Consider the following 26,905-nt stretch of genomic DNA (forward strand, 5'->3'; position numbering starts at 1 on the left):
AGTCAATTTTTAGTCATTTTAGTCATTTTAGTCAACACTGTACATAATAGAACTTCTCCACACACTGCTTCTCTTTTTAACATATATCATTGACTGGACAGAATAAACCTTCTCCGCGCACTGCTTCTCTTTTTAGCATGTATCACACTGTGCAGAATGAAACACTGCTTCGCTTTTTCTCTATTGTATTTAACACCAGTGTTCATTTAGTCAGCTTTTTTAAATTTAGTCTTAGTCTTAGTCACAATGACGAAAATCAATTTTAGTTTTTAGTCCTATTTTAGTCATTGCCTTTCCAATTTAGTCTTAGTCTTAGTCTAAATGACGAAAATCAAAAAAGGGCTTTGACGAAATATTTTAGTCATAGTCGTGGTTGACGAAATTAACACTGAGTGAGGACAAACAAAACAAAAAAACCCAAAATCTGTGGGTGTGTGAGTTTCCAAGAACTCTGAAAGAGTCTTGTGGATTGTTTGAGATCTCCTCAGGTTACTTGTAAAACAAACTTCATCTTTCCCCCAACACAACCTCTTTGGGTCTAAATAGCCAGTTCCCTTACTTAAGGTCGTTCCAGTCCTCAAAATGACTAATGCAAACAGTCACTCAACACAGGTACAATTGCCAAGAAAGATGACCACAGATGGTTTCTGGAAATGACAGAATTGCATTCACCAAACGCATATTCCGGCCCGTTGTCTGGAAAGCTAGTAGCAAATGTCCAACCCTTAAAGGTTTACAGTCCTACGGAGTGATGGGAATGTTGGGAGAATGAAACTCCTAAAGAATAACAGTAGAGTAGTAGTGAACATCCACCCAAAACGCTCAGTGACTCCAGGAATCAACAGTGTGTCCAAGAAAGTGCATCATACAAAACCGAAACAGAATATTCTAAAAACCACACATTTGTAAATGTGAAACTCTTAGCAGCTACTCATTTGACATAAAGGTGGCCCATTCCAAGTCGCCAGCCATAACTATGCTATCACACTGGGCAGTTGATGTTTCCATTATTTTACCATCATACTGTGCAGTTTAAAACATAGGAAGCTCTCACAGCTTGAACACAAACACAATATAACGTATACCATGAATGAACTGTGTCCAACACACACAAAGCCTGTTAGACGGCCATCATATGGGACACAGGGTGCCATCTTAGCCCTGCTTTGAAAAGGACGCATGAAGACATCAGAGTGCCTGTGTGCTGCTTAAGAAGAGGTCAAACAAATAAAATACATGTGTATGCTCACATATGGGGCTAGCCGGACGGCTGGGACAGATCATGGGACGGGTGTGGTGCATGTTTTAATGTAAATGTTTGAACAGATGTCTATGTGTTATTAGCGCATTGACATGTGTACCGAACAGACGACGTTTCTTACTTTATTTACAATCCCATCCATGCAGGACTTCAAAACGCTTCTTCAAAATGGTCATGCTTGGGTGAAGTGCACTTTAATCTCACAAAGATGTTTCAAAATTGAATAAACTTCTTAAAGGATGAAACTTTTTTGTCTTAGGTCTCATATGGATAGACCTACAGTAAAGGTGCCTAGAGCCTATACTACTGGTGCAAAGCAAGTGACCTGACAACAAAACATTCAATATGCAGGCATATTACTGTAACGATGATATCTAAATGTCAGGCATGTCTTATTACATTATCGGACTCCTGTATCCATATAGACTTACACAAAAAGACATGCACATTACACAGTGATGACTTACAATGGCCTATGTTCTGCATACAAACGGTGGAGTTGCCTGCCCCAAGCTCATATTTAATGTGAGCACTTGCATGGTCTGAACTTGTGGCCTCCATGATAAGAGTACTGCCTGATCCATCTGGTGTGGGCTACCACACATGTGAGGCAAACATGGAGACATCTCCACTATAGCGTGTGCAAGCAGACATTACATTCCACCATGTGAGGCCGGTCAGGGTCATTTCAAGGCATTTGGGGGCCCTAGGAAAAGGAGAACTTAGGGCCCCTTTAGTCTCTCCGAACTATTGGGAGGGGCTCCCTCAAGAGAGATTTTCATAGGTCATTGCACTTTGTGGTCAAATTTAGGGAGGTTTGCCACGCTCATAATGTTTAATTACTGTCATTTGAATACAAGTACATAGCCATTATTATTACCAGGGGGGCCCTTCCAGCTGGGGCCCCTAGGCCACTGCCTAGTTTGCTTATCTGGTGACAGGCCCGTACACGGCTCCATACAATACACTGACCAGACGGCAGCCCAAGCCCCATTCCTACATATTGCAGTCATATGTGTAGAATCCTGGCAGTAAATCGCCAGGATTAGCAGGGTAGAGGGGACGTGTTGGCCATGAATCAGACAAGCAGGTCTGCTGACAGCTTCCGATGGACCCAGGACAAAGTCATCTAAAAGGGCCCCCTACCCAATACATACAATGTAATGGAGACCCAATTATGGGTCCCCTATCTCCCTAGGCCCAGGACAACATACTCCTTTGTCCCCCTCTGTGGGTGGGCCTGCAGACAAGCACAGCTGCGGTGGTGGAAGACAACTCGGTAATACATTGTACATTTCTGTGATAAGAGCATCTTAATTCTTCTGCTCACAGTTTACAGAAAAAGAAAAAAAGGGCTCACGTTATAGACATGTTTGTACTGACTGCATGCTTCAGCTAGGAATTTGTGAAGTTATGCAAGAGCCCACAAAATAACACATGAATGTTTTGGTACAGACTCCTTCTAGCATAGTGTCTCTCAACGGGGGCGGTACAGAACCCCAGAGGGCGTTGGGGAGCCTTAGGGGGGTGTTGAGAAGGATACAGTTAAAAGGGGGTGGAGCTTAGTTGCCATAAGGGGGCATTGGTTTATAATACTTTTTAATACTAAGGGGGATGTTGTTAGGCCTATGATAAGGTCAATGGGGCGTCGGGAGGCTTATGATGAACCCAAGGGGGCGTTGGTTCAAAAAAGGTAGAGAACCACTGTTCTAGCCCAATGACTAGCAGCCTATGTGATTGGCATGACTGGCAAGAGAGAGGCTGCTTTACACCTTGAAGAAAACTCGATGTGTGAACAGATGCCCAATTTAATAGCTCTTCTCAAGTCCCACTGTTTGAACACCAACGCTTTGAGTACTAATTTGTAGGCCTACTCATTTTCATAAGATACAAGGCATTCACACTAGATCTTGTAAACTTAACATTTGTCATGGTTAAAAACAACAGGCAGAGAGGGGCAGGGCTATTTGAAATTAAGATAAGCTTTTGAATTGAATTCCTTTAATTTTGAATCACAGCATCCAAGAAGTTACAGAACACATTCATAGGCCATTTTGTATTGACAGGATAAAGAATTTACGTAAGAAGGAGGGGCCTTTTGGCACCAGTTAAAAATTCTGTTTATAAAGCAGCCTCTTAAAGGACCAGTTTGGTGAATTTCAACATGCAGTTGTAATGCTCACCCTTCCCTGGACTTGTCAGTACCCGAGTTTTTTTTTTCTTATTCTTCAGCCTTTTCCGATATCTTGGTCATTGTAATGGGGGCAGCTCTTTGTTTACATTTCATAAAAACATGTTTATTTATTCCCAAAAACATCCGAAAGGTTATACAACATCAGCAGACAACTAGTAAACAGTGGTACCTTATGGGAAAATATTTGGAGTAGGCCTATGTTAATAAAAAAAAAAAAAATGTAAACAAACGCTGCCCCCATTAGAATAGCTCATATCTCGGAAAGGGCTTAGCCGAGACTTAGACAAGTCAAGGGTAGCGTGAGCAATACAACAGCATATTGAAATTGACTGAACTGGTCCTTTAATATTATATTACATATTCATACTTGCCACTGCAGTCAACGGAAATGTAATATTGCTCCGCACCAGGTATGACAGCTGAAGTGAAGAAGGACAAGTTGAGATTTAAAAGCTTAAAGGGACAGATAATTTGATACAGATTTCCCTCATCTCCTTTACAGGTTCTGTAATCATATTCTGTGAAGGAAACGTGTCAATTTCTATGATTTTAAACCTGTGATGTCAATCTGATGTTTATTAAAAAAATATACAGGAAACGATTGGTGGTACTGCAAACAGTATGGCGATGAAGCTGGAAATATAACTTCAATGCAACTTCACAGAGGGAAGGCCGGAAGAGCATGCGGTAATGAATGATTTAACGTCTACAGTTGCTGTAGGCCAACTACCCACCACCACACACACTCAAATATGGGTTGCCAAGCTTGGCTGTACTGGGTAAACCACTTCCTCGACCGACACACACGCACACACACGTCTGGAAAAAGACATCCCCACATTGGGTTGGACGTGCAGAGTGGCACTCACTCACATTCAGAATGTGCAGAAATAGTCATACACCCACATTCTCTCTTAAACACATATACACACATTCTGGGCATCATAAAGCTGAGGGCCGTACAGTCACACATATAAAACAAAGACACGACTAACGTCGATTGCAGGAATGTCCATTTCAGGAATGCCGCTGTTAGTCATTCACACTGTGATGGTCAGAGAACTTCCAATGCAGTAGGGTCTTGTGCCTTCAGCGCAGTAGGTCTTAGGTCGTGGGAATACCAGAGAGTGGTGACTCAGATATACACACACACACACACACACACCTTTTCTTAGACATGGCACGGCCTGGCACAGGTGTTTTGGTAGGACCAATGCCAGAGCCAGACACACGCACACACACTCTCAGGAGGTGTGACATAAGCTGGCACAGGTGTTCTGCTTGAGCTCACCTGTGCCAGACCACCGCACTCACGCACGCGCACACACAATCTGCTTTAGTGACGCAGAGGTGTTGGCCCACTGTTTCCTTCCCATTTACCAGAGCGAGCAAGTTAGAGGTCTTGACCCCAAAAAAGGGAACCATTACGATGTAAGGTGACTAAAGCTCTTTGCTAAAGAGAACGGACAACTTGTTCCCGAGAGAAATGGATTGTAGGAACAATAAACACTGGCACACACACTCATTCTAATCTGGCCCAAACCAACAGAATGATTCAGCTGATCAGAAAAACAAAACAATAACACTGAACACAAAGGCTAGGACATGAATACAATTTGAGTAAAGCGATTTTTTTAAAAATGCCAACATAACGGTTGAGTTATTTGATGCTGCTCATTATTGCCAAGGTAAAGACTTGTGTGATTTGGGATTTTTTTTTTGCACCTAGACGGAACAGCCTGGTAAACCAGGCTCTCCATGTTGTACAAAGCCTCTGACCAACATGTTTCTCCCAGAGCAGTTGTTTCAATAATTTTTCTTAAAGCCCCCCTTACCTGTACCTGAGACAGCCCGCCAACGCCATTTTTTACATTACACTTAGCAGACACTTTTATCCAAAGCAACTGAGTTATTTCAAGCACAGGGTATTGGTTACAGGGAGCAGTGTGGGGTTAAATCTCTTGCTCAAGGGCACCTCAACCATGGACTAAGAGGGAGTGGAAGGGTGGGATTCGAATAGCCTGGCGACGCCATCCTATGTACTCCACCCAAAGATTTTGGCTCCGCACCTAGTCTGGCGAAACACTCCTAGCTTGGTTCGCTCACTGTTTAGCCAATCAGCAAACAGTTGAGAGTGGTGATGCAGAACTCACCCACGAAGTCCGTTACTGATTGGTTAAGATAACACTATTCACATTTTTGTTTCGTTATTTGTATGCTTTTGAGACACTATATCGTAATAGTCATGCTAATAAAGCACATATTCCTCTTAGCTTTCGTCAGACTGTTTCACAGTCAACAGTCGGCTTTCGCCCAGGCTAGGATTCAAACCCGCAACCCTCTGATCTAAAACCCCCATGACTTTTCAATACATAGGGACCAAGATGTGTTTTAATTTGGTTATCTGGTATTAATTAATTACCAATGATTGCTTATTACACGGTTATGGGTCCTGTCTAGCAATTTAATGTCCGTCTTGTTAATGTCAGTCCTGTCTATGTCTATGTCTTTGCATGGGATAGAGAGAAGCATAATTTCTATTTCCTTGTATGACCTGTGCGTATGAAGAAATTGGCAATAAAGCTGACTTGACTTGACCTATCCAGTTGGCGTCAATAATAATATTCACAAGTATAATGTTGTTCACAACCTCCACGCAGACAAAATCTCTGACAGGTGGACCAACGTCCAAGAGGTGGAGCAACTGTGGGCTAATGCCGGCAAAACCCCACATTTCTCCAGGGACTGTAACTAATACTAGTAACTGTAAATGGCGTTGGATAACCACAAACGTGTTGTGATGTGTGAAATACTATGCACTATGCCGGTCTATGGATTACATTATCTGAAATATAAATATATAAAGAGTTCAGATACAAAACCCCCTCACACCAATTCTGAAGACCTGCACTTCTATATTTATAGAGAACCCCGTTGTTGGTTTGGTTTAGTTTACATTCATGTACTTGATAATACATATTACACAAATAAAAAAATAAAAAAAATGCAATTTTGATAGCTTTGCATTAAATAAAAATGAATTAAGATTATTTTCTCAAGGCACTTAGGGGGTTTTGCATCTGAACTCTTCATATATTGTCGTGCTTCGACAAGAGGTACCAACAGAAAAACTAACCAATATTAATCCGAGTTCCATTCATAAAAATGTCCTTTAATGCTACCAGTAAGCTGTTCAGTTTGGAAAGAGAACCATTAGATATGCATTTGTGTATCTTGTGGTTACCCTACTATGGAAACACCTAAAGAAGTCTAGGCTGTATACTGCAGTTGGGAAAAGGCTAAACCTGATTAAAAAAATAAATGCAATAAAAGTGAGGATTTCATTTAAGGTATTTTATACAGAATTTCTTACAACTGAACAAATTGACAACTCCAAAAGTTCAGATCAAAACATACGTTTTTCTTTTTTTTATCATATATAACTAAAAAGTGGTTTCATTTTTAACAATCCGAAGAAGAACTGACAAGGCAGCTATATAAAAAAAATGCTTAAGGACCCCAAAACTAAATCCGGATGCATTTGTTGCTAGCCACAACAACAACAACAAAAAATTAAGTAAAATGCAAGGGCCACAAGTCATGTCCGCAGTATTCTTGAAACAAAGGCAGTTTTAATGGACATACAGGGATGTGCAACAGAAAAGGGAACCACGTACGTACAGTGCTTGGCTCGTCGTTTGGTCAGTTGTATAGATGAAGAGAATTCAAAGAAAAAAGTCAGCGAACATGTTGATGTCTGACCAAAACGTGATGTCTGAATAAGCCAACATATCTGAGCCGCGCTCCTCAATACACACAGTGAAGTGAGATGTGTTAACATTAACATTTCTCACCACCACCTTATTTCTCTTTTTTTCACAAGACAATCAATAAGACACCTCGATCGAGGCTTCTGCTTTTACATTTTTGCATGATTAAAAGGAGAATTAAAAAAAAAAAAAAACAGAAACAAAAATAAGAGAAACATCTACACAGAGTCCCAACTAAAGTCCAGTCCAGATCTTAAAGGAGGAGGAGGAGGTGGTGGAGGAGAGGGAGGGAGGAAAAGGAATCAAGAATCAGAGAAAAAGACAAGACCACCTTGAGCCTTCTGTGCATCTAGAAAGTTCTTACAGCCACACAGACCTGTGCGTGACTTGTGCACACCGGTATGTGTGTCTGTATGAATGTGTGTGTGTGTGTGAGAAAGAGAGACAGAGAGAGAGAAAAAAACTACAGTATGTCAAGCTATTTACAGTGAGTATGATTTAAAGAGAATTTCTGCAGTCCAGACTTGCTCTACTCCCCCCACAAAAAAAACTCAAGGCCGTAAAAAAATGACTTTTTTGGGAAAGTTTATCCTCCCCAAGAGAGAGAGCGAGAGATAGAACGAAAACACACACCCCCGACACACACACAAACCACCTACCCACCCACCAGCACCAACACCAACACACACATACACACGCGTGATCCAGGTTACTGATGACTGTGTGATGGGCAGCTGTCTCCTCCAATGGGATGGCTAGGTTGGTGGTGGCAGGGGGTAGGTGGGTGGGTGTGGTGGTTGTCTGTTCCCGTTAGTGCACCGAATTCAGCAACACAATGTCCCGCCCTGCGACTCCTTGAGTTGTCAAAACATAAAACCAGTTAGGAGGAATTCACATCAGACATCCTACCTGCAAAGAAAAGAACAAAACATGTCCAGTAAAACTCATTCCTTACAACAACAAAAACAACAACAATAACAACAACAAGAAAATAATGAACAAGAAAAAGGAATCATGCACTGCGTGTTGGCACTGGTGTGATTTTCAAACCCCCCAATGAAGTCTAAACAGGGCTCTATAGTCCTGCGTGGCCTCACACTGCCTTGGGATCAATGAAGTAAGTCTACCATGCTGTACTATATGGTCTAAAGGAGGCAACTCGTATTTGTAACCATTAGCTAGGATGTGTGTTTTTTTTGTTTTTGGCCATTTTAGCCTTTATTTAAACAAGACAGTCGAAGATCGGGACAGGGAATCAGCGGGAGAGAGATGGTGTAGGATTGGGATATGGCTCAGGCTGGACTCAAACCTGTGTGGGGCTTAGTGCACTGGGCCACAGCGCCCCCACTAGGATGTTTTATTCATGCTATGTTTATTATCTACGTTAAACTTCGACTTTTTTCGCACACCTCAGCTGGCAGGTGCGTCGGAGATGGCACCATGGGTCACTCAGCAGCAACTTAAAGAAACTCCTGCACACTGACCATTTCGCTGTTCTTTCTTTAATAAACGACATTTCGGCACCTTGCCTGATGAAGGTCTAGTACCGAAACGTCGTTAGTTAAAGAAAGAACAGTGAAATGGTCAGTGTGCGGGAGTTTCTTAAAGATGTTTATTATCTAAACAGGGGTGGGGAACCCATATCTCGAGGGCCGTTTATGACCCTTGAAGCCGTCTTATCCAGCCCCCAATGTTATTTTAATGTTATGCAGATTCACATATGAAATATGATTTTTTTTTTTAAAGCAATCTTAGAAATTACATTTGCAATACAATTCAGTTACATTTTCAGGGGACCTAGTGAAGACGGGGTCTGTTGTAAAGGTGGCCATCTTCAATATAGGCCTAAAGTGCAGGGGGAAATCCCGGTTTGCTTTCACAGGACGGCCCCTTGGAGGACTTTATAAAATTTTAAGTGGCCCCTCGAATGAAAAGATAACAAGGTAATAATAAAGTAGACCCAAGTTACGCAAGAGAGAGAGTGAAGTGTTCGCATGATAACCAAGTGCCAGATCGCTGCAGCAGAGCTGGTGAGGAGGGGAAGGTCAGTTATCGTTCTATGACCTCTGAGTGCCCTTGAGAGGAAGTTTCCAGTCTCTCCCTCTCTATTACATGCTTGACGAACTCTTAGCCTGCTGCTTGAGGAACCTGCGTCAAACGCCATACGCTGCCCAAACACGGGGGAGGTGGCAATGTGAGGTCACAGCTAAGGATACACAAACACCATGCGGCATGGAACTGCTGCTAATCATTTTCTGAAGCAATTAGCGCGCCGCTGGGGCGTAGCGTTAGCGCTGGCTGCTAAACACATCACATCGTAGGGACCAAAAAGGCTCGTCTCTGACGTCAGAGCGCGAGACCAAAAAAAGAGAGAGAGAGGACAAGAACAGCAAGTACAATTACAAAGAGAAGTCCTTGATGAAACGAGACGTGTGTTATATTACAAAATGTTACAGACGTGTTGCATAACATTATTGTAGATGTGCAGCACTTGGCTGGGACAGCCCCGCTTGGATTTGTCATCAACACCCAGCAAAACATAAAAGGGACTAAAGGAAGACTATTAAAGATGCTATATAAAGTCTGGCGGTTAGGGAATATGTTACAGAGACCTAATTTTCAACTGGGCATTAGAATGTGTGTTTATCATTTACTAAGCCTATGGAATTCGTTCATACAGAGCACTTTGTGTGGTGAATTCTAAATACTGGTTTTACTACAGTGCATATGTCCATCAGGTACTGGGGTAACCCATATAGGATAAAGAAAGCGCTTGCCGTTCATCCTACATTGACATTAACAACTAAACTGACCACATAAAAATGTGTCATAGGACGTCACCACCGGATTTGCCCTGGCTATTTGTGTGTACTCCCCCAGATCATACCACTTCAGCTAAAAAAGAATGTGTATTTGAAAAACACACTCCATGAAAGCAGAGAACAAAAAAGTCCAAGGAATCAGAAAAGCTTCTGGTGTATAGTACATACATAAACGCATGTAAAAATGGCTTCAGACAAAGTGAAGACATCTGAACATTTTCAACGCGTCATTTCAAACTAATTGAAGAACAGTTGGCCTGACTTTTGCATTGAAGTGCTTACATAAGCATTGCTATTAAACGCAAGCATTTCAACAACTTGTCAGACAAATTGTAGAGTAGAGAAATGTATTTGTCACATATAGTGATATTGGGATACAGCCTTCAGTGAACCATAGCTTGTGGAAAGTAACTCACGCACTAATAAACCAAGCAATTTAAATTCGATTTTCCATTGCAAAAATACCGAACATTCTCCAAGTTCTTTGTTCTAAGAACATGCCTTTTGGGGTTCTCTGGTACAACTTCAACATTCTCTACCCTGCCCCACTTGACCTAGCCAGGCCGTGCCCTCCTAGTGACGCAACAGCTTCAGCGTTGCTACCAGTCAGGTCAAGAGCAATGCAAGTACTTTCTGAGTTCCCGCAAATACGGGAACTCCTCCCACTTTGTTGGGAAGCAAACAATCATTAGCAAACCAAGGGAGGCCATCTGAGAAATGCTGTTAGGGAAATGCTAATTGTTATGCTCTTGGTCAGACCAAGTCTTGAAGAGATTTGAAAGTCGATGATAATCAGGCTACACTTGACCGGCTTTGGTATTGCTTAGGTATTGATAACTCGCCTGATGCATCAGCCAGTTTCTTTCACTTCAAGAAAACTGTATGATCTTGCAGCACCAAGACTTGTTCAATCCACTTCAGATTTGTGTAATTTTGATTTAATCAATCGTTGGCTTTTGGGTTCGAGACAGTAGCAATTGCTAAGTCGCAGACGGACTAGGAAAGACAATGTCATTGTTTCATCATTGACACTTTGATTGGTCAATCACTCCCTGGTGCAGGCAAATGATTTTTTTTCTAGCTGCAATTCCTGACCAAGTCGATGGAATGAAATTTAACTGAGCGAAGGTGCTAGGTGGCATCACCTGGCTAACCAATGAGATCAGACTGCTTAAATGTGCCCTATCTGTTGATGACTTTCCTGGTAGTGGCCAGACCATTGATCATAGAACCCTATTCATTTGCTTTCCTGACCTGCAAATGCCACACCAGCACACTTCTACTTAGCTCTCCTGGACTGCAAATACGACATTAGCACACTTCTAGTTGGGGGTCTAAATGAACACCCGCCAGCTGGCCAAATGTGGGTGAAAATTCAGTTTGACTGGTAGAAAAGAAAACTTACTAGCCACTTTGAATAGTAGTGAGTGTATCTGTGACTAGTAAGATTTAACATCTTAACCAAATTAGCTAGCGTTGAAAAATGCTGATCACCATGCAAAGGCTCCACTAGCACACTTCCAGTATGCTCTCATGACCTACAAAGGTTGAGTGATACTAGATCTCTATTTGCGCGGTGAAGGGCTATCAGCTGCTTTGGTTCCCTTGAAAACCAGCGGTTTGAAAACATTCCAAAAGCTTTAAAAGCTGACAATGCAAAGGAAATAGCTTCCAAAACTGCAAAAAATGTAATCAATACAATCTGAAATATCAATTGCAAAAGGCTGACCGATACCTTCGGACCTTGTCAAGGGCTACTGTTTATCTAGTGTTTCTCATAGGGAGCTTTACTTTTTATTGGTGGGGTGCATTTGTTTATTTTACTTCTTAATACTAACAGAGGCGTTGACTCGCTTATGATGCTGTCAAGGGGGTGCTTGTTCAAAAAAGGTTGAGAACCACCGAGCTAAATCACCCATCTGTAAGTCAGCATCTAAAGGAGGCCACAGCCCCCACTGTCGTGTCGTGTTGTGTCGTGTCTTACGAGAGCAGAGCTGTGTGAGGCTGGATAGCGACCCCCCCGCGGAGTAGAAGGCCCAGACTGCCATGAGCACCATGATGACGTAGACGGGGGGCAGGCTGCCCGAGTACAGAGGGTTCAACAGCGACTGGAGAGAGCGAGAGAGAGAGAGAGAGAGAGAGAGAGAGAGAGAGAGAGAGAGAGAGAGAGAGAGAGAGAGAGAGAGAGAGAGAGAGAGAGAGAGAGAGAGAAGACACACAACAACAATAAGTTAACTCTTAACACTTAATTTGTCTGGCATTTTGACATAGAGTATTAACCATTGCAAGACTGTCAAAATGATTCTTCAGAAATGTTCTTTCTTTTCCTTCCCATTTTGTCAAATGCAGTGCAATTATGGAAATGAGCTGAACCTCAGACAGGTCATTCATGCATTCATTCATTAATTTACTCATAAAGATATTATTGTTAAATTTGATAAAATAAATCTGATTAAAAAAAAACTATTGCATGGCCAGACTTATTGGTGATGCACCGACACCGCCCTCCAACATCTCCCATCAGAGGAACTAATGCAATTCTGGGAAAGTACTGATGTCAACTGATGTTTCAACACTTGTTAACAAACGAGGCACCCACTTGAATGTTTCTGCATTTGTCACACTCATAGATTCAGACAAGTACATCCCCAATGTCAAGGAAATGACAAATGCGTTGCTACCCTTATGGTTTGTGAAGGGCATTGACCACTAAACCATTTGAAAACATGTGACAAAAATGATCCGTTTGTTTTTTTATGAGACCACTCTGACAGCCACGGAGGTCTATTCTTCGCAAACACCGGTCCACGCCATAATAACCACCAGCTAAACAGTAGCCACCATCTGTCCCTACACAGACCTTTGGCCAGACTATATGAACACAGTGCTGACCTCACCTCACATATAGCGTAACTCATTACTACCTACAGCCCTGGGGGGAAAAAACCCAAACGTCCACTTTGAACAATTTACTTATTACATACGTTGCAATGTGCGGCGACAAAAAAAGCATAGCTGTGACAAACGGTAAAAGCTTTGACGTTATACTGACCACAACACAGGGACTAAAGGAATACGGACTGTGACAGAGTTCCCAAAAACTGCAAGTAAAATAATCAATGTAGTCAGATCCATTGCAAAGGCCTGGCAGCCGTCTGACCGGCCTCGCCCATGACTCAAACGGCTAGGCATTGTACGGTTACGCCGGGGAACCCGTTTGATTCTGGCCCGAGGTCATTTCCTGATTCTTCCCGTCTCTCACTTTGAATTCACACGCCCACACACTTCTTACAAAAAACTGTATTTTATATTAAATGTCTGTTCCTAGAAGACTCCTCCATGACATCATAACACACAAAGAATCTGACTTGTATATGATAAGATATAAGATGTTGACTGTTGAATTGACTCTCTGTTCCTAGAAGACTCAGCTAACATATCAATTAAGATAAATAATCTTGTTTTTATATTGAAGCTCTCTGTTCCTAGAAAACTCCTCACATCACAACACACGGAATCTGACTTTTGCACTGAATGTCTCTATTTCTAGAAGACTCAGCAATAGCATCATATTACATAAGACACAGATTTTTTAAATTGAATGTCTGTTCCAAGAAGACTCAGCCATCACATATACAGTACACACTGTAATAAAAACACAGACACTGAATCTCACTACACTGTCTTTGAAGAAGCTGAACCCACTACTGCCCTCCAGTGGAGAATGCATGCATGGGTCAATGACACTTTTTGGGCTCAGACGTCAGGTAGGACAATGACCGCTAAGGCCCATAAAGTAATTAATTAGCGATTGGTAATTAATGTACTGCAATGACTATGCTTCTTAGAAAATCCCTAAAGGAGTGGCATTAGCTGTCGTTGCACCACCCTGACGTGTGCTTCTACTAAAACATGACTGACCCACACACACACCTCTCTTCAGTAAGAGCCTTCAACCAGTCTACAGTCATCCAAACTCAAAAGCCTCAATTGTCGTGTCATCATGCCGGTAATATTTGGCTCATTCACCCAAAACAGATTTGAAAGCAATCATTCAGCCTCTTCACCTCCTTATACTAATTGATGATTTGTGATGGTTTCATGCCTCTTCCACTACAACGATATATTTTAGTGTAGTCTACATGTATGGGTACAGAGCAATTTGTGTCTGTTTGTTTAGCAAGTCACTGTACAGCATACGAGGTTAAAATAATCCAAGCCTTGCGATACTCCAATTAGAGGGTAATGCATTTTCATCTATAAGCCCAGTGCTCCCTCCAGTGGTGATAGCTAGTAGGTCTTACCCAACATCCTTTCACTCCTGACCTCCTATGACTAGTATTAAGCCCGATTCAGACGGGACTTTTATTACCTATGGCAGTGTTTCCCAACCAGGGGTACGTGTACCACTAGGGGTACGCGAGCACACCTCAGGGGGTACGCTGAAAAATGAGATAATGACAATTGAATAGAGTATAGTCATACTGGGATAAAGGAATATATAGAGAGCATGAGATAGGGGGTACTCATGGTACAACAAAAAGGCTTAGGGGGTACGCGAGTCAAAAAAGGTTGGGAAACACTGGGACCTATGGAACCCCAGTAATTCAGAATAATTACAGAGAATGTCTGAGTTCTGAGTCCTGTGCGAATGGGCCATGTCCGTGATTTCTGAAGTAATAATTCTGCCACGAATTACCTACTGTATTTCGGCAAAACACAGATGTCCTGGGGTAATTTCACATAGGCGCGCCGTCTGCACCCCCTTATAATGTCTGTGAATTGAGTAAATAACAGACGTTTTCTTATCCCGTTCGAATGCGCCCCGAAAAATCCTGGAGGTCTGGGGGTAATTGCAAATTACCAGGGGTCCATAGGTAATATTTATCCTGTGAGAATCGGGCTTTAGCATCCCATTTTTTTTGATCAATTTATGTTTATAGGCATACAGATTTTAGCAATATGTTTGAGCTGCAATACTCTGTGTACTTAATACAATCTGTTTGCAGATCTGTGCAATTTCATCTGTCTTGCCATGTGCATTATATGTAAAATGCTAGACACCTCCTCGGGTGTGAATAAAGGATCAACTCTACTTTAAATGGGACAACCTAAGGAAAGGTGCTCTGGGAGGACATAATGGGAACTATTGGTAGTCTTTTCTTGATATTTTTTGTCTTCATATTTGTGAGTGTGAGTGTGAGTGTGTGTGTGTGTCTGTGTGTGTGTGTGTCTGTGTGTGTGTGTGTCTGTGTGTGTGTGTGTCTGTGTGTGTGTGTGTCTGTGTGTGTGTGTGTCTGTGTGTGTGTGTGTCTGTGTGTCTGTGTGTCTGTGTGTCTGTGTGTCTGTGTGTCTGTGTGTCTGTGTGTCTGTGTGTCTGTGTGTCTGTGTGTCTGTGTCTGTGTGTGTCTGTGTGTCTGTGTGTCTGTGTGTCTGTGTGCGTGTGTGTCTGTGTGCGTGTGTGCGTGTGTGCGTGTGTGCGTGTGTGCGTGTGTCCGTGTGTGCGTGTCCGTGTGTCCGTGTGTCCGTGTGTGCGTGTGTGCGTGTGTGCGTGCGTGCGCGCGTGCGTGTGTCTGTGTGTGCGTGTGTCTGTGTGTGCGTGTGTCTGTGTGCGCGTGTGTCTGTGTGTGCAGGTGTCTGTGTGTGCGTGTGTCTGTGTGCGCGTGTGTCTGTGTGCGCGTGTGTCTGTGTGCGCGTGTGTCTGTGTGCGCGTGTGTCTGTGTGCGCGTGTGTCTGTGTGCGCGTGTGTCTGTCTGTCTGTCTATCTGTCTATCTGTCTGTCTGTCTATCTGTGGTTGTGCACTGTAAACTAACCAGGCATGACACCAGTAGGTGTAGCATGTGTGTGTACTATGTGTGTGTACGTGTGTGTACGTGTATGTACATGTGTGTGCGTGTGTGTGCGTGTGTGTAACCAGACAGGACACCAGTTGGTGTTGCATGACCAATCTGAGTGTGTGTGTGTGTGTGTGTGTGTGTGTGTTGTACACTAACCAGGCAGGACACCAGTAGGTGCATCGCAACGACCACTCCGATGACCCACCACCGGCTCTTCTCGCAGCCCTCGAAGAACACCACGCCCCAGAAGGTGTGCAGCAGGGTCAGGGCCAAGGTCATGAATGCTGGGAACACAAGGTCAAATATTACATTACTCTCAGCTAGGGGTGTAAATAATATCGAAATGTATTGATATATTCTGATGATTGAATCGAATCGCATCGTATCGTGGGGCATTCTTAAGTATCGAAAATAATCTAATCGTATCGCATCGAATAATAAGATATTGATTGAATCGTATCGTCATGGTGGCTGTGATTTACACCCCTACTCTCAGCTGATGCTTCTAGCCAGAGTGACAATGACGTTTTTTTGGGGTGAAGAAGTCAGGTGAATGTGTTCACATCTAATGCCCATGAATTAATTAGTAATTTGCAATTAATTAATGTAATGCACTGGACATGCTTCTTAGATAATCCACAAAAAAAAAAAAATCTATATAGTGACATTAGCTGTGGTTGCACCACCCTGACGTTGACTCAGTTACATCCGGTTTCCTCCACCCTAGTGATGCGAGCTCAATGCCATCGATGATCAAAGTTTTTATTCAACATTCAAAAACATGATTCCAAGGTCATTCTTTCATCTTTCTTTCTTTCTGCCTGGGTTGACAGCTGTGGTACTGTAGTGTTTTCTCTACAGAGGCAGATTGACACATTACATAACACATAACTGACACTTTTATCCAAAGCTACAGATATTACAGGGTATAGGTTACAGTCCCTGTAGCAGTGTGGGGATATGTGCCTTTCTCAAGGGCACTGCAGCCATGGGGGCGGAGGGAAGGGATTGACAAGTGTGGGAATTGAACCTGCAACCATGTGATATACAGTCCAACTCCCTTCTTTACACCTTGGTGGAATCAAAAGAAACAGTTTGATCCACCAGTCAAAATGTTGCCCTTTGTTAAATAAAGTAAATATATTTTTGAAACTCATAAACAGTGCGCAGACCACTCTCTCACACTATCTACTAGGGATGCACCAATACACATTTTTTCACTTCCGATCCTATCCCGATATCTAAATTTGGATATCTGCTGATACCGATACTACTCCGATCCTATACCACAACAATATATTATACATGGGTTTCAACTTGAGGTAGGCCCAAGTAGACTATTAGGTCAGAAAAGGAAGTCAGAAGAACAGGAAAACAACTAATAAGTAAAAAGTAGCAAGTAAAAATGTAACAATCCCATCCTGAAAACTAATATGCAAGTGTTATGATTTGAAATTAACATTACACATGGCTCAATGTCAGTATCAGGAAAGTTCCGATACTTTGGGAAAATTCCGATCCGATGCGATCTCTGAATTATGTTGATATCTGAACCCGATACTGATACACCTATACCGATATCCCATCCCTACTATCTACTACCATTGTCTGGGACCTGGATTATTGTTTTTTGTGGATGTGCGCACCCAGGGCCGGATTAAGATGACCTGGGGCCCCTAGACTACAGGCTGCTGTGCCCACCCCACCATCCCCCAAGGGACATTTTGTGATACATTTACAGTGACAGCTATGAATTAAGGATAATAAGTTCACAGATTGTACTCAAGACGATATGTGTTTTGTTCTATATTGCATCTTCTGACAATTCTGCAATTTCTAACGTTTGGCCAAACTTGGCCTAATGTTTCGAACTGCAAGGTCTTCTTCAGGTGTCACCCACTGCAACTGCTTTTTGGGATGTGCACGCAACCTCACACTTTTTGGCCCTAGGCTGCTGCCATATCTAGCCTGTGCATTAATTAGGCCCTGCACCCATCTACGTCTTTAAAAATATATATATTTGAAGGGCTTTTTTTGCGACAGGAAGCGAGTGGGGGAGAGAGAGAGATGGGGGTCGATCGGCAAATGACCCGGGCCGGAATCAAACCCAGGTCGCCGGCATAGTAACCCAGTGCCCTACCGTTAGGCCTCGGCAGAGCCGCACGTCTTTACTTCTAAATGGTAATCTGAAGTAACCAATGGGCACCAACCTGAGGTGATGAAGTAGTACTGGGAGTCTCCGAAGATGCCCACCGTGCCCGGCCCCAAGGAGTCCGACAGGATGTTGATCATGGAGAACGCCCCGCTCATGATCCCGAAGCCCAGGCCCGCCACTATGGCAACAAAATAACAACAACAAAGTTGTTACCATGGAGACCAAAACCAGCATCACTCCCACGATGTTACATGAAATGCAAATGATTGGTCATGGTCAATAAATAGGACTCTTGGTGCATTCGTCTGCATAACACAATGTTAAAGTTTAAAAGACACTCAAGCAAAATGTGTGGAGAAAGAGACACACACAGAGAGAGAGAGCAAGAAAGAGTGGGAGAAAGACTGGACTGCCAGATGGCATGCTCTCGTCTCATTAGCCTGCTGTCTAGTTTTTCAATGGGCCAGGATGTTAAAAAGTGCTTGTCTCAGGACATCTGCGTAATGAAAAGGGAGAGGGCCTGGAAGAACGGTGACTTCAGAATAATGATGCAACAATTGTGATACCAGCAGAGGAGGGGAGAGGAGAAGAGAGGAGAGGAGAAGAGGAGAGGAAAGAGGAGATCATAGAAGAGAAGAGGAGATCATAGAAGAGAAGAGAAGAGGAGATCATAGAAGAGAAGAGAAGAGAAGAGAAGAGAAGAGAAGAGAAGAGAAGAGAAGAGAAGAGAAGAGAAGAGAAGAGAAGGAGAGTCCAGCACTTTAGGCTACAGTTAAGGGCCGTACACACACGTCGCTGCTAGTTACTCGCTCAGCGGATGAAGTCAATAGAATGTCTACGTGTTCCAGCGAGTCTCGCTGGCGAGTAGGCGAGGAGAGTACAAGCGATGCGATGTGGGCGGGTTCCGAGATAAACTTATTTTATCTTCGAGCGACGCGAGTTAAGCGAGTAACCAATTGGAATGCAGAATACAGATTATTGACAGGTGACGTTGCCCCTGTGGTGTTCTGACCACCCAACTTCTGCACGCACCGCACGCCATCACACTTTGGTTAAAAGTGTTGAGGAAAATACATCCAGTACAGTGTACAACATCAAAGGCTCATATGCATGGTTGTGCACAGCACACGATCAACGTTAAACAGCGTACATTTTGTTTCCGTACGGACGCTGTTGGCGCGGACAGCGGGAGCCATGACAACCAGTAAACAAAATCACCCAGAGCGAGTGGCGAATAGGCGAGTGAGCTAGTAGCGAGTAAATAGAAGCGACGTGTGTGTACGGCCCTTTAGAGGAGTGGAGTGGAGTGGTCAGGAGAGGAGAGGAGACTCCAGTATTTAGGTTACAGGCAGAGTAGAGCAGTCAGCTGTCTGATGTAGACTGATGGGGTGAACTAGGAGCAACTCCCGCTCGGATAAGCTATTACGTTACATCATCATCATCATCATCATCATCATCAGTCTGTAAGCCTGACATGCTTTATCAGTGCACTGCACACTCCAGCAAATTACATTGCAACTGACGAAAAGATTTGTGGGGGTAAAAAATGAAGTGGGAATTGTGGTTATAATATGACCGTGAATCAACTGGACACTTTGAAAGCTTCACAACAGCTGTGAGTATGGGGCTGTAGTGTGCAATTACAAAACTTCACTATTACACTTGTTATTATTTTATCTGTATTGTGCCATAAAAAGTAAAATAAACAAACATATGTGGGTGGTTGACATGACGCCCTGTTTTACGTAACATTAGTTAAAAACCTACAAAATTGATATTTTTCCTCTTGAAAACAAATGTAAATGAACCAGTTATACCTCAGTTATTGGAGAGTGGTGTGGAAGTTTAAGGTGTCTATTAACATCTTAATATGTCTACATATTGCAATGTTTCTGTCACACAGTGCTTAGGTTAATTTATGGTGTCCCGTGGTGTGACTGCTCTTATGGATGGAAAAAAAGTTTATTACAAGTAATACAGTGAAACCATGCAGTGAAATCACAGTTGTCTGCCTGTACAACGCATAGGCGTGTGTGGGTGGGGGTGCGGGTGCGGGTGGGTAGTAGTGTGTATGTGGGGTGGGGGTTAAAGGAACCATAGCAGAAAGAGCATTGGGGATATGTTTGTGCAGAATATTAATCATTTTATTGTATATTACCACACCAATGATGTCACACCACAGGACACATTTTCCCAAAAATGGCAAAAATTAAGCGAAATTCCACGAACCACTGAGTGCTTCTTTTTTTCAATCCCCCCCCCCCCCCCCCACCCTGAGTGCTTCTTTTTTTCAATTCCCCCCACCCCCCCCCCCCCCCCCCCCCCCCCCCCCCCCCCCCCCCCCCCAAATTTTTCCACCCATTATTTCAGGAATTGGAATAGGTTTCCTCCTTTAAGTGTGTTACGGCCTTAAACGTCAACCACCCATATATATATTAAAAACATTTCACTTCAACTGAGAATTGCAACAAACTCTAATTTACAGAGCAGCACAGTACAATAGCAGTAGTAGTGCATGAGAAAGTGCAGGTGTGTGGAAGTGTGAGTGCAAGTGTGTCTCTCTCAAACAGCAGAATGAATTTGTGCATGCATATCTGGTGCAATTGAGGCCTACAAGGAACTGTGGCCAGGAGAGGAAGTATTGGATGACAAGAGAGCATGTAGGGACAGAGAGAGAGAGAGAGAGAGAGAGAGAGAGAGAGAGAGCGAGAGAGCGAGCGAGCGAGAGAGAGAGAGCGAGAGCGAGAGCCACAGCAGCAGGAGAGAGGGAGAGAGACGGGCAGGAGAGGACGTACCGTAGGCCATCTGCTGGACCGATATCGTGGAGCTCTCGTCTTCACTGATGGCAGCCAACCCCTCATTGGCCTTCCTGCGTTCACAAAGGACAGGATTGATCAGTGGTGCATGCGGACATTACAGTACAGTACAGTGTGTCAGAGGATCGGGGATGTAGTGCAGTGGAGAATAAAGGGGTACTGTTATAAGGTCACTTGTGAACTGAAACCAGAAGGACAGGTCACAGAACGCATAAGTGTATCAATGTCACGTGTGAAGCACAAAAGAGGAAAATGTTACATGTTACAACAGCTACTGTTACATAGAATGTTTCCCATACAAACACCATTCTGTGGTGCACCACCACATGAAAAAAGAGCACCACAAATTGAACAGCACAGCAGCACAAGCTGTAATACATGTTAATGGGGGAGCACACAAGACACTACTTGCATTGACCTAGTTTTTTTGATACACGATGATACACAACTAAAGAGCGCTTCAACAGCTTGTCCAATAAATGATCCTGATGACACTACCTGATAACAGAATTTACGGGCCAAACAATTTCCACCATTCCAAAAACCACACCATTACAACGCACATTGACTGTTTTGTATGTCTAAGTTCAAGAGAGTCCTTGTGCACAAGCCCTCAGCAATGCAGGTGCAGGTGTGAGGCAGGAGAAGGTGAACAATGAACAAAATTCAAAAGACACCGCACACTGCTTACTGTTCTTTTTCTTACTTTATTTTTTCAGAGCGAAGAACTCGTTTCGCCCAGTATGTCATCAGAAAAGAGCAAACCTGATGACGCACTAGGCGAAACGCATTGTTTGCTCCGAAAAATAAAGTAAGAAAAAGAACAGTAGGCCTAAGCAGTGTGCGGTGTCTTTTTTGTTCAATGTTTTGTATGTCTGTTTACAACATCTTGTGTGCTGCACTGTGCCTCTCCACCTCAAAATGACAGCTTTCCAATAGTTTATCTGACACTTAGGTGCTGTAAGTATACATGTATGTCATAAGCAATTCGTAACCAGGGACATACAGGAAGTCTGTGCTCTGCCCTTGACAACAAGTCCAGCTAGGTGAAAACAAAAGAGCCAAATCATTGACATAAGGAACATACTGGCATGTTTTTTTCTCTCCAAGTTAGGTCCTAATTTCCTTGACAGTCATATTAACCATACCTTTTTCACATTTCATTACAATGGGTTACTGGTTTGTTCTCAACCCATGACGTTAATACAGCCTCTGATTTTTATGGCAGAGGGGCAAGATGGCCGGATTGATTACACGAGTTGCACATTAACCTTGAAACACTATCACCATGCGCATGTAGGCCTATATTTCCACATTACTGATAACAAATCTGACCAATAAACTAGCAAACCTACAGCTGTGTTTTAGAAAGCTATGCTGAGTATAACAGGTTTCTTGGATAACTTGGGGTGGACTTAGTGCTATTTTGCCATTTCATTTTCCTTGCAGGGTAGAGACCTTTAAATTACACAATTTTACTTATTTTCTAATGTATCATCTTTCTAAGAGTCCTCCGCATATTGAACGGGAACCACGCCGTTCTTTTCAAATAAATAAAGCTCATCCATGAAAGGACATTCAACAATAATAATGCCTATACTCAAAGCATTGAAACAAAGATGATGTTTTGATTGACATCACAACCTCTGTGTGGACAGGGACAACGACCTGCACACGAGCTGGATAAATGAAAACCATCACGTACAGATACACAATATCTTGTTTTTGTGTCATCATGAGCAGACTTAGGTGCTGTTTCCACGTAGCAGGATATTTTTTTAGCAGGGTATTTTTTTCTCCTGTTCAGGTGTAAACGCAACATGTGGATACAAATAAATCCTCCATTGTAACAAATGCGTCTCAGCCCCCTAAACAGGATATTTTTTTCTCCTGCTTTTTTTCCCTCCTGGATTTTAAATATCTGCTAGTGGAAATGGAAGGCCAAAAACAATGCAAAACCAATGCAACCAGGAGAAAAAAAAATATCCACATATAAAAATATCCAGCTACGTGGAAACAGCACCTTAGATGAACAAGTGACACAGTCGAAAAGGCCTAATACCGTACTAGACTTACCTCAGAATTCTGTAGTAGCCGTAACGGAACACCTCCTGCAGCAATACGGAGAATATGACCCCGAATATCAGCAGGCCTCTCTGTAAGCTCGTGTCATCTGCGTTACTGGCTTTCGTGGCGATGAACCACACCAAGGACGATAACAATAGGGATAAAAGCCAAAAGAATGCCCTAGAAAGCAAAGATAGTATTACACACTGCGGGCTGCTATATGATTACACGGTGCTCTCTCTTTTTTACAGGTAAAACTTGAATGTGTAAATGACACAAATGCATTGTAGTATAGCTGAAAAGTAATTGTTGGCAAAGTATGTGGAAAATGTGGAAAAGTCTGTGGACATCAAAAGGTTGTGGTCCAGCAACAGCTACAGAGAATTATTGTGAGATATTTAGGTTAATCCAATTAGTTAAAACAAGACACTGACAAAACGTAGTTAAGACAATAAACAAACAACGATTCATTCATATGAAACAAGTCAGCGTAACTGTGCGTCACCCAACTGGGGGAACTGAGGCAGAAAGCGCATCAGCTGGGTGAAGTCATGTGCTACTCAGGTGTCTGCATGGGGATTAAAACATCAAATTAAAGTCAAAGATTGCTTACCCTGCTATGAGAATGATTACTCTTAGTGGATCCTTGGCTATAGTGAATATAAAAAGAGCGAAGGCTGGGCCGAATGCAATAAATGCACAGCCAAAAAACACCGCAAGCGTCATCGCTAGTTGTACCGTAAAAAAGGGCGAGATGAGGGGCGCGCTACACCACCGCTACCAGTCACCGCAAGTCCTTCGATTGAACGCTAAATCTCGCAATTTAAACACATGCTAATGGAAGTGTTGAAACAAATCGCAAATGTTTCCCAAATCTGCCAATTTAGGCAAGGGCTTTCAGGATCATTGACCAAACAATGAAATGCTACCACAGAAAACCACTTGCATTCCTCTGTACACAATGACTTGAAACCAAAATCAGCGCTACTGATACAAGATAACCCCGTCTATGATCGCCAAGGTCTATGGTTGCTTTTTCGCAAAACAGGACCCTTTTACGCGTTTAGTTGGCTTTTCAACATCTTCAAAACATTATATTCTCTCAATTATTATAACAAAACACTTCCAAACTTAGCGTTTTACTTCCTCTTTCTCCTGGAATACTTGACGTGTGATGTCATTTCCTGGGGTTGGCTTCGTCACTGCCTTGTACTTCCGGGTGTCGTCCCTTGGGTATGCAGTACTGAGCTACAAACACAAGGTGGCGCAGTATCTCTCCTGATTTATTTGGGCAGGCAGGGTGATGTAGTGCAGGGGGTCCCAAAGTTTTCTATGACAAGGCTCCCATATACCAGTAGATTCCAGCCAAGGACCCCCTAACATAGGCCGTGCCACACTATTTTTTTCTGTGCACCTGGTTTGAAGTTGGTTTATTCATCAACCCATTCAAGTACTACAGAAAGCACAATACATATTTATAAACCTATTTACATTTACAATACATATTATAAACCTATTTACATTGTAAAGATGAAAATGACTCCACTGGGGTTGTTAAGTTTATGTTTTGCTCGTGGCCCTCCTGGCATCCCCTCGTGGTCCCCGGCCCCCACTTTGAAAACCACTGATGTAGTGATACTCAGAGTAGAAACAAGAGAATGAAGGTTGCTGTTACTTATCAGCCCAGTCATAGACCAAACTATCATTGTAATTTGCTTTATTGGGGGAAAAACACAGACAGAGAGAATGGCAAGTGTGCTTTGAGTTTCCCATTAGGCAACAAACTAAGCGGTGCAGAAAGTGAAATACTCAGTGTGTGGGTCTTGAAAAAAGAAAAACACTCGTCTATCAAAAATAACAAGCCTTTATTACATGCATGCCTTGGTTACAGAACCCCTTCAAAACGTGTGTGTGTGTTGGGAGTAGTGCATGAAAACACAGGAAACAAAGTGCTGAAGACCGGCCTATATGATATGATGTCTATATTGGGGAAATATCATATTTGAAGCATATTCAAAAATCACAGATGTAAATATAGATCCTTGCCCTTTTATTGGACTTTTTGGTGTTCCTTCAGAAATTCTTCCAATTCAAAGGTCTGAACTAAATTGCATTGCCTACTCTTCACTTCTAGCACGACGCCTCATTCTTTTGAATTGGAAAAGTGACAAACCTCCATCTTTTGGTAGATGGATTTGTGATGTCATGTTTTTCCTCAAGGTAGAAAAGATTAGATACACATTGAATGGGTCAACAAACAAGTTTCATGTTATATGGCAATCATTCATTTCATATGTTGAACAGCTGACAATGCTGGTTGTGTAATGCATTCTTTCATTATGTGCTTGGTCTTTGTCAATATCCTGTAAAATAACTCTGTGCTTGTCTTATACCAACAAATATGTCTTCTACAATATGGCAGCCCCCAGCTCTTAAAAAATGTCTTAATTTCTTTTGAGATCCTGTGCAGAACATTGGACAATTAACATGGACTCTGAGTAATTTTTCTTTTCAGGAAGAATATGGTGACTATTTTTTATGGGCCCCTTTTTTGTTGTTTTGTTGTTGTTGTTGTTGTTGTTTGTTTTATTTGTCTGCTCTTTGTTGTCTATTTTGTATTCAATCCTTCATGTTGATTGTTTGGTATTTGGAGGAAAAAAGCTCAATAAATAAACATTGACTATATTGGGGAAATATGTGTATGCCTAATAAAGAAAGGTGCATGTATGTGTGTGTGTGTGTGTGTGTGTGTGTGTGTTTTTTTTTTACAAGTGCTGTATACCCTAAAGTCATTCTTTTATTTCTGATTAAGTGCATGTCCATATTCCCTTCACAGGTGTGATGGGACAAATTAAACCAATATCTTCACTCAAATATGAGGCAAATATGAGGAACAGCTGCAAACCATAATTTTTACTCATTTTGAGAGTGAATTCTAAATAATTTGTAGGCCTATATCCATATTTTCAGCAAAGCCGTAGCCTATAGTACAGCATAGGACTATTAAGAAAATACATATAGGCCTAGGCCTAGATCAGGGGTGGGGAAACTACGTATGTCCCGAGGTCCATTTTCAGCCCTTTAGGCCGTTTTATCCGGCCCGCGATATAATTTCAATATAATGCAGCTTCACATGAAATATGCCATATTTTTTTAAGGAATCTTAGAAATTACATTTGCAATACAATTAAGTTATATTTCAGGAGACCTAGAGAAGTTGGAGTGTATTTTAAAGGTGATATAGGCCTACAATGCAGGAGAAATCGTGGTTTGTGTTCATAGCACGGCCCTTGGAGGACTTTTACAGCCCTTGGAAGAAATTCAAGTGGCCTCTCGAATGAAAAAGGTTCCCCACCCCTGGCCTAGATCGACATTATGTCAAAACGCAATTCAGCGAATGAAGTGGAAAGGTATATCTTATAAATCTGTCAACTTATACATGTAAATATCTTGCCTAAAAAGTTTACCTGTTGTTGTCTCCAGCTGAGACCTCATCGATAATGTTGAGTCTGAAGACCAGAAGAAATTGATTCCACAGTCCACGGTTTATTCAAAGCGACATACAGATATTACAGGGTATTGGTTACAGTCTCTGGAGCAGTGTGGGGATTGGTGCCTTGCTCAAGGGCACTTAAGCCATGGAGTGAGGAAGGGATTGCTAAGCGTGAGAATTGAACCTGCAAGACTGTGATCAATAGCTCCCGCAACTCCTTAACCATTACACCACGGCTGTCCCTTCTTTGTTTCCTCCTCGGAAGGAGGTGGGAGAATGGAGGAAACAAGGAAACAAGGGTGTGAGGACAAAGGAATGATGTAGCCTATTGATTGATTGCCGTATAGTCTTAAGTTGTTGGCAGTAGTCTGCTGTTAGGATCATATTTTTATGGTAGTCGTTAGGGCTGCACAATTGATCGAAAATAATCGAAAATCGTGATATCGAAATCGGGATTTCAATCGGGATTTAATCGTGGCAATAGTGACC

General features: G+C 42.5%; 1 protein-coding gene across 2 annotated transcripts; it reads right to left on the reverse strand.

Moving 5' to 3' along the window:
• Positions 1-7,065: 7,065 nt before the first annotated feature.
• Positions 7,066-24,084, reverse strand: zgc:114200 (Gamma-secretase subunit Aph-1b-like). Of its 2 annotated transcripts, none has more exons than XM_063210394.1 (7): positions 23,537-24,084; positions 22,933-23,103; positions 20,836-20,909; positions 18,096-18,218; positions 16,042-16,169; positions 12,032-12,155; positions 7,066-8,079 (listed from the first exon to the last, which is right to left on the reverse strand). In XM_063210394.1, exons 1-7 carry the CDS (start codon positions 23,647-23,649, stop codon positions 8,036-8,038), a joined length of 777 nt encoding a protein of 258 aa, XP_063066464.1. In that variant the 5' UTR covers positions 23,650-24,084; the 3' UTR covers positions 7,066-8,035. The 2 variants fall into 2 exon arrangements, with proteins under 2 accessions (XP_063066464.1, XP_063066465.1); XM_063210395.1 differs by having other exon boundaries at positions 7,066-8,134.
• Between the last annotated feature and the right edge of the window lie 2,821 nt (positions 24,085-26,905).

This window comes from Engraulis encrasicolus, chromosome 11 (genome assembly GCF_034702125.1).
Source record: "Engraulis encrasicolus isolate BLACKSEA-1 chromosome 11, IST_EnEncr_1.0, whole genome shotgun sequence".
NCBI lineage: Eukaryota > Metazoa > Chordata > Actinopteri > Clupeiformes > Engraulidae > Engraulis > Engraulis encrasicolus.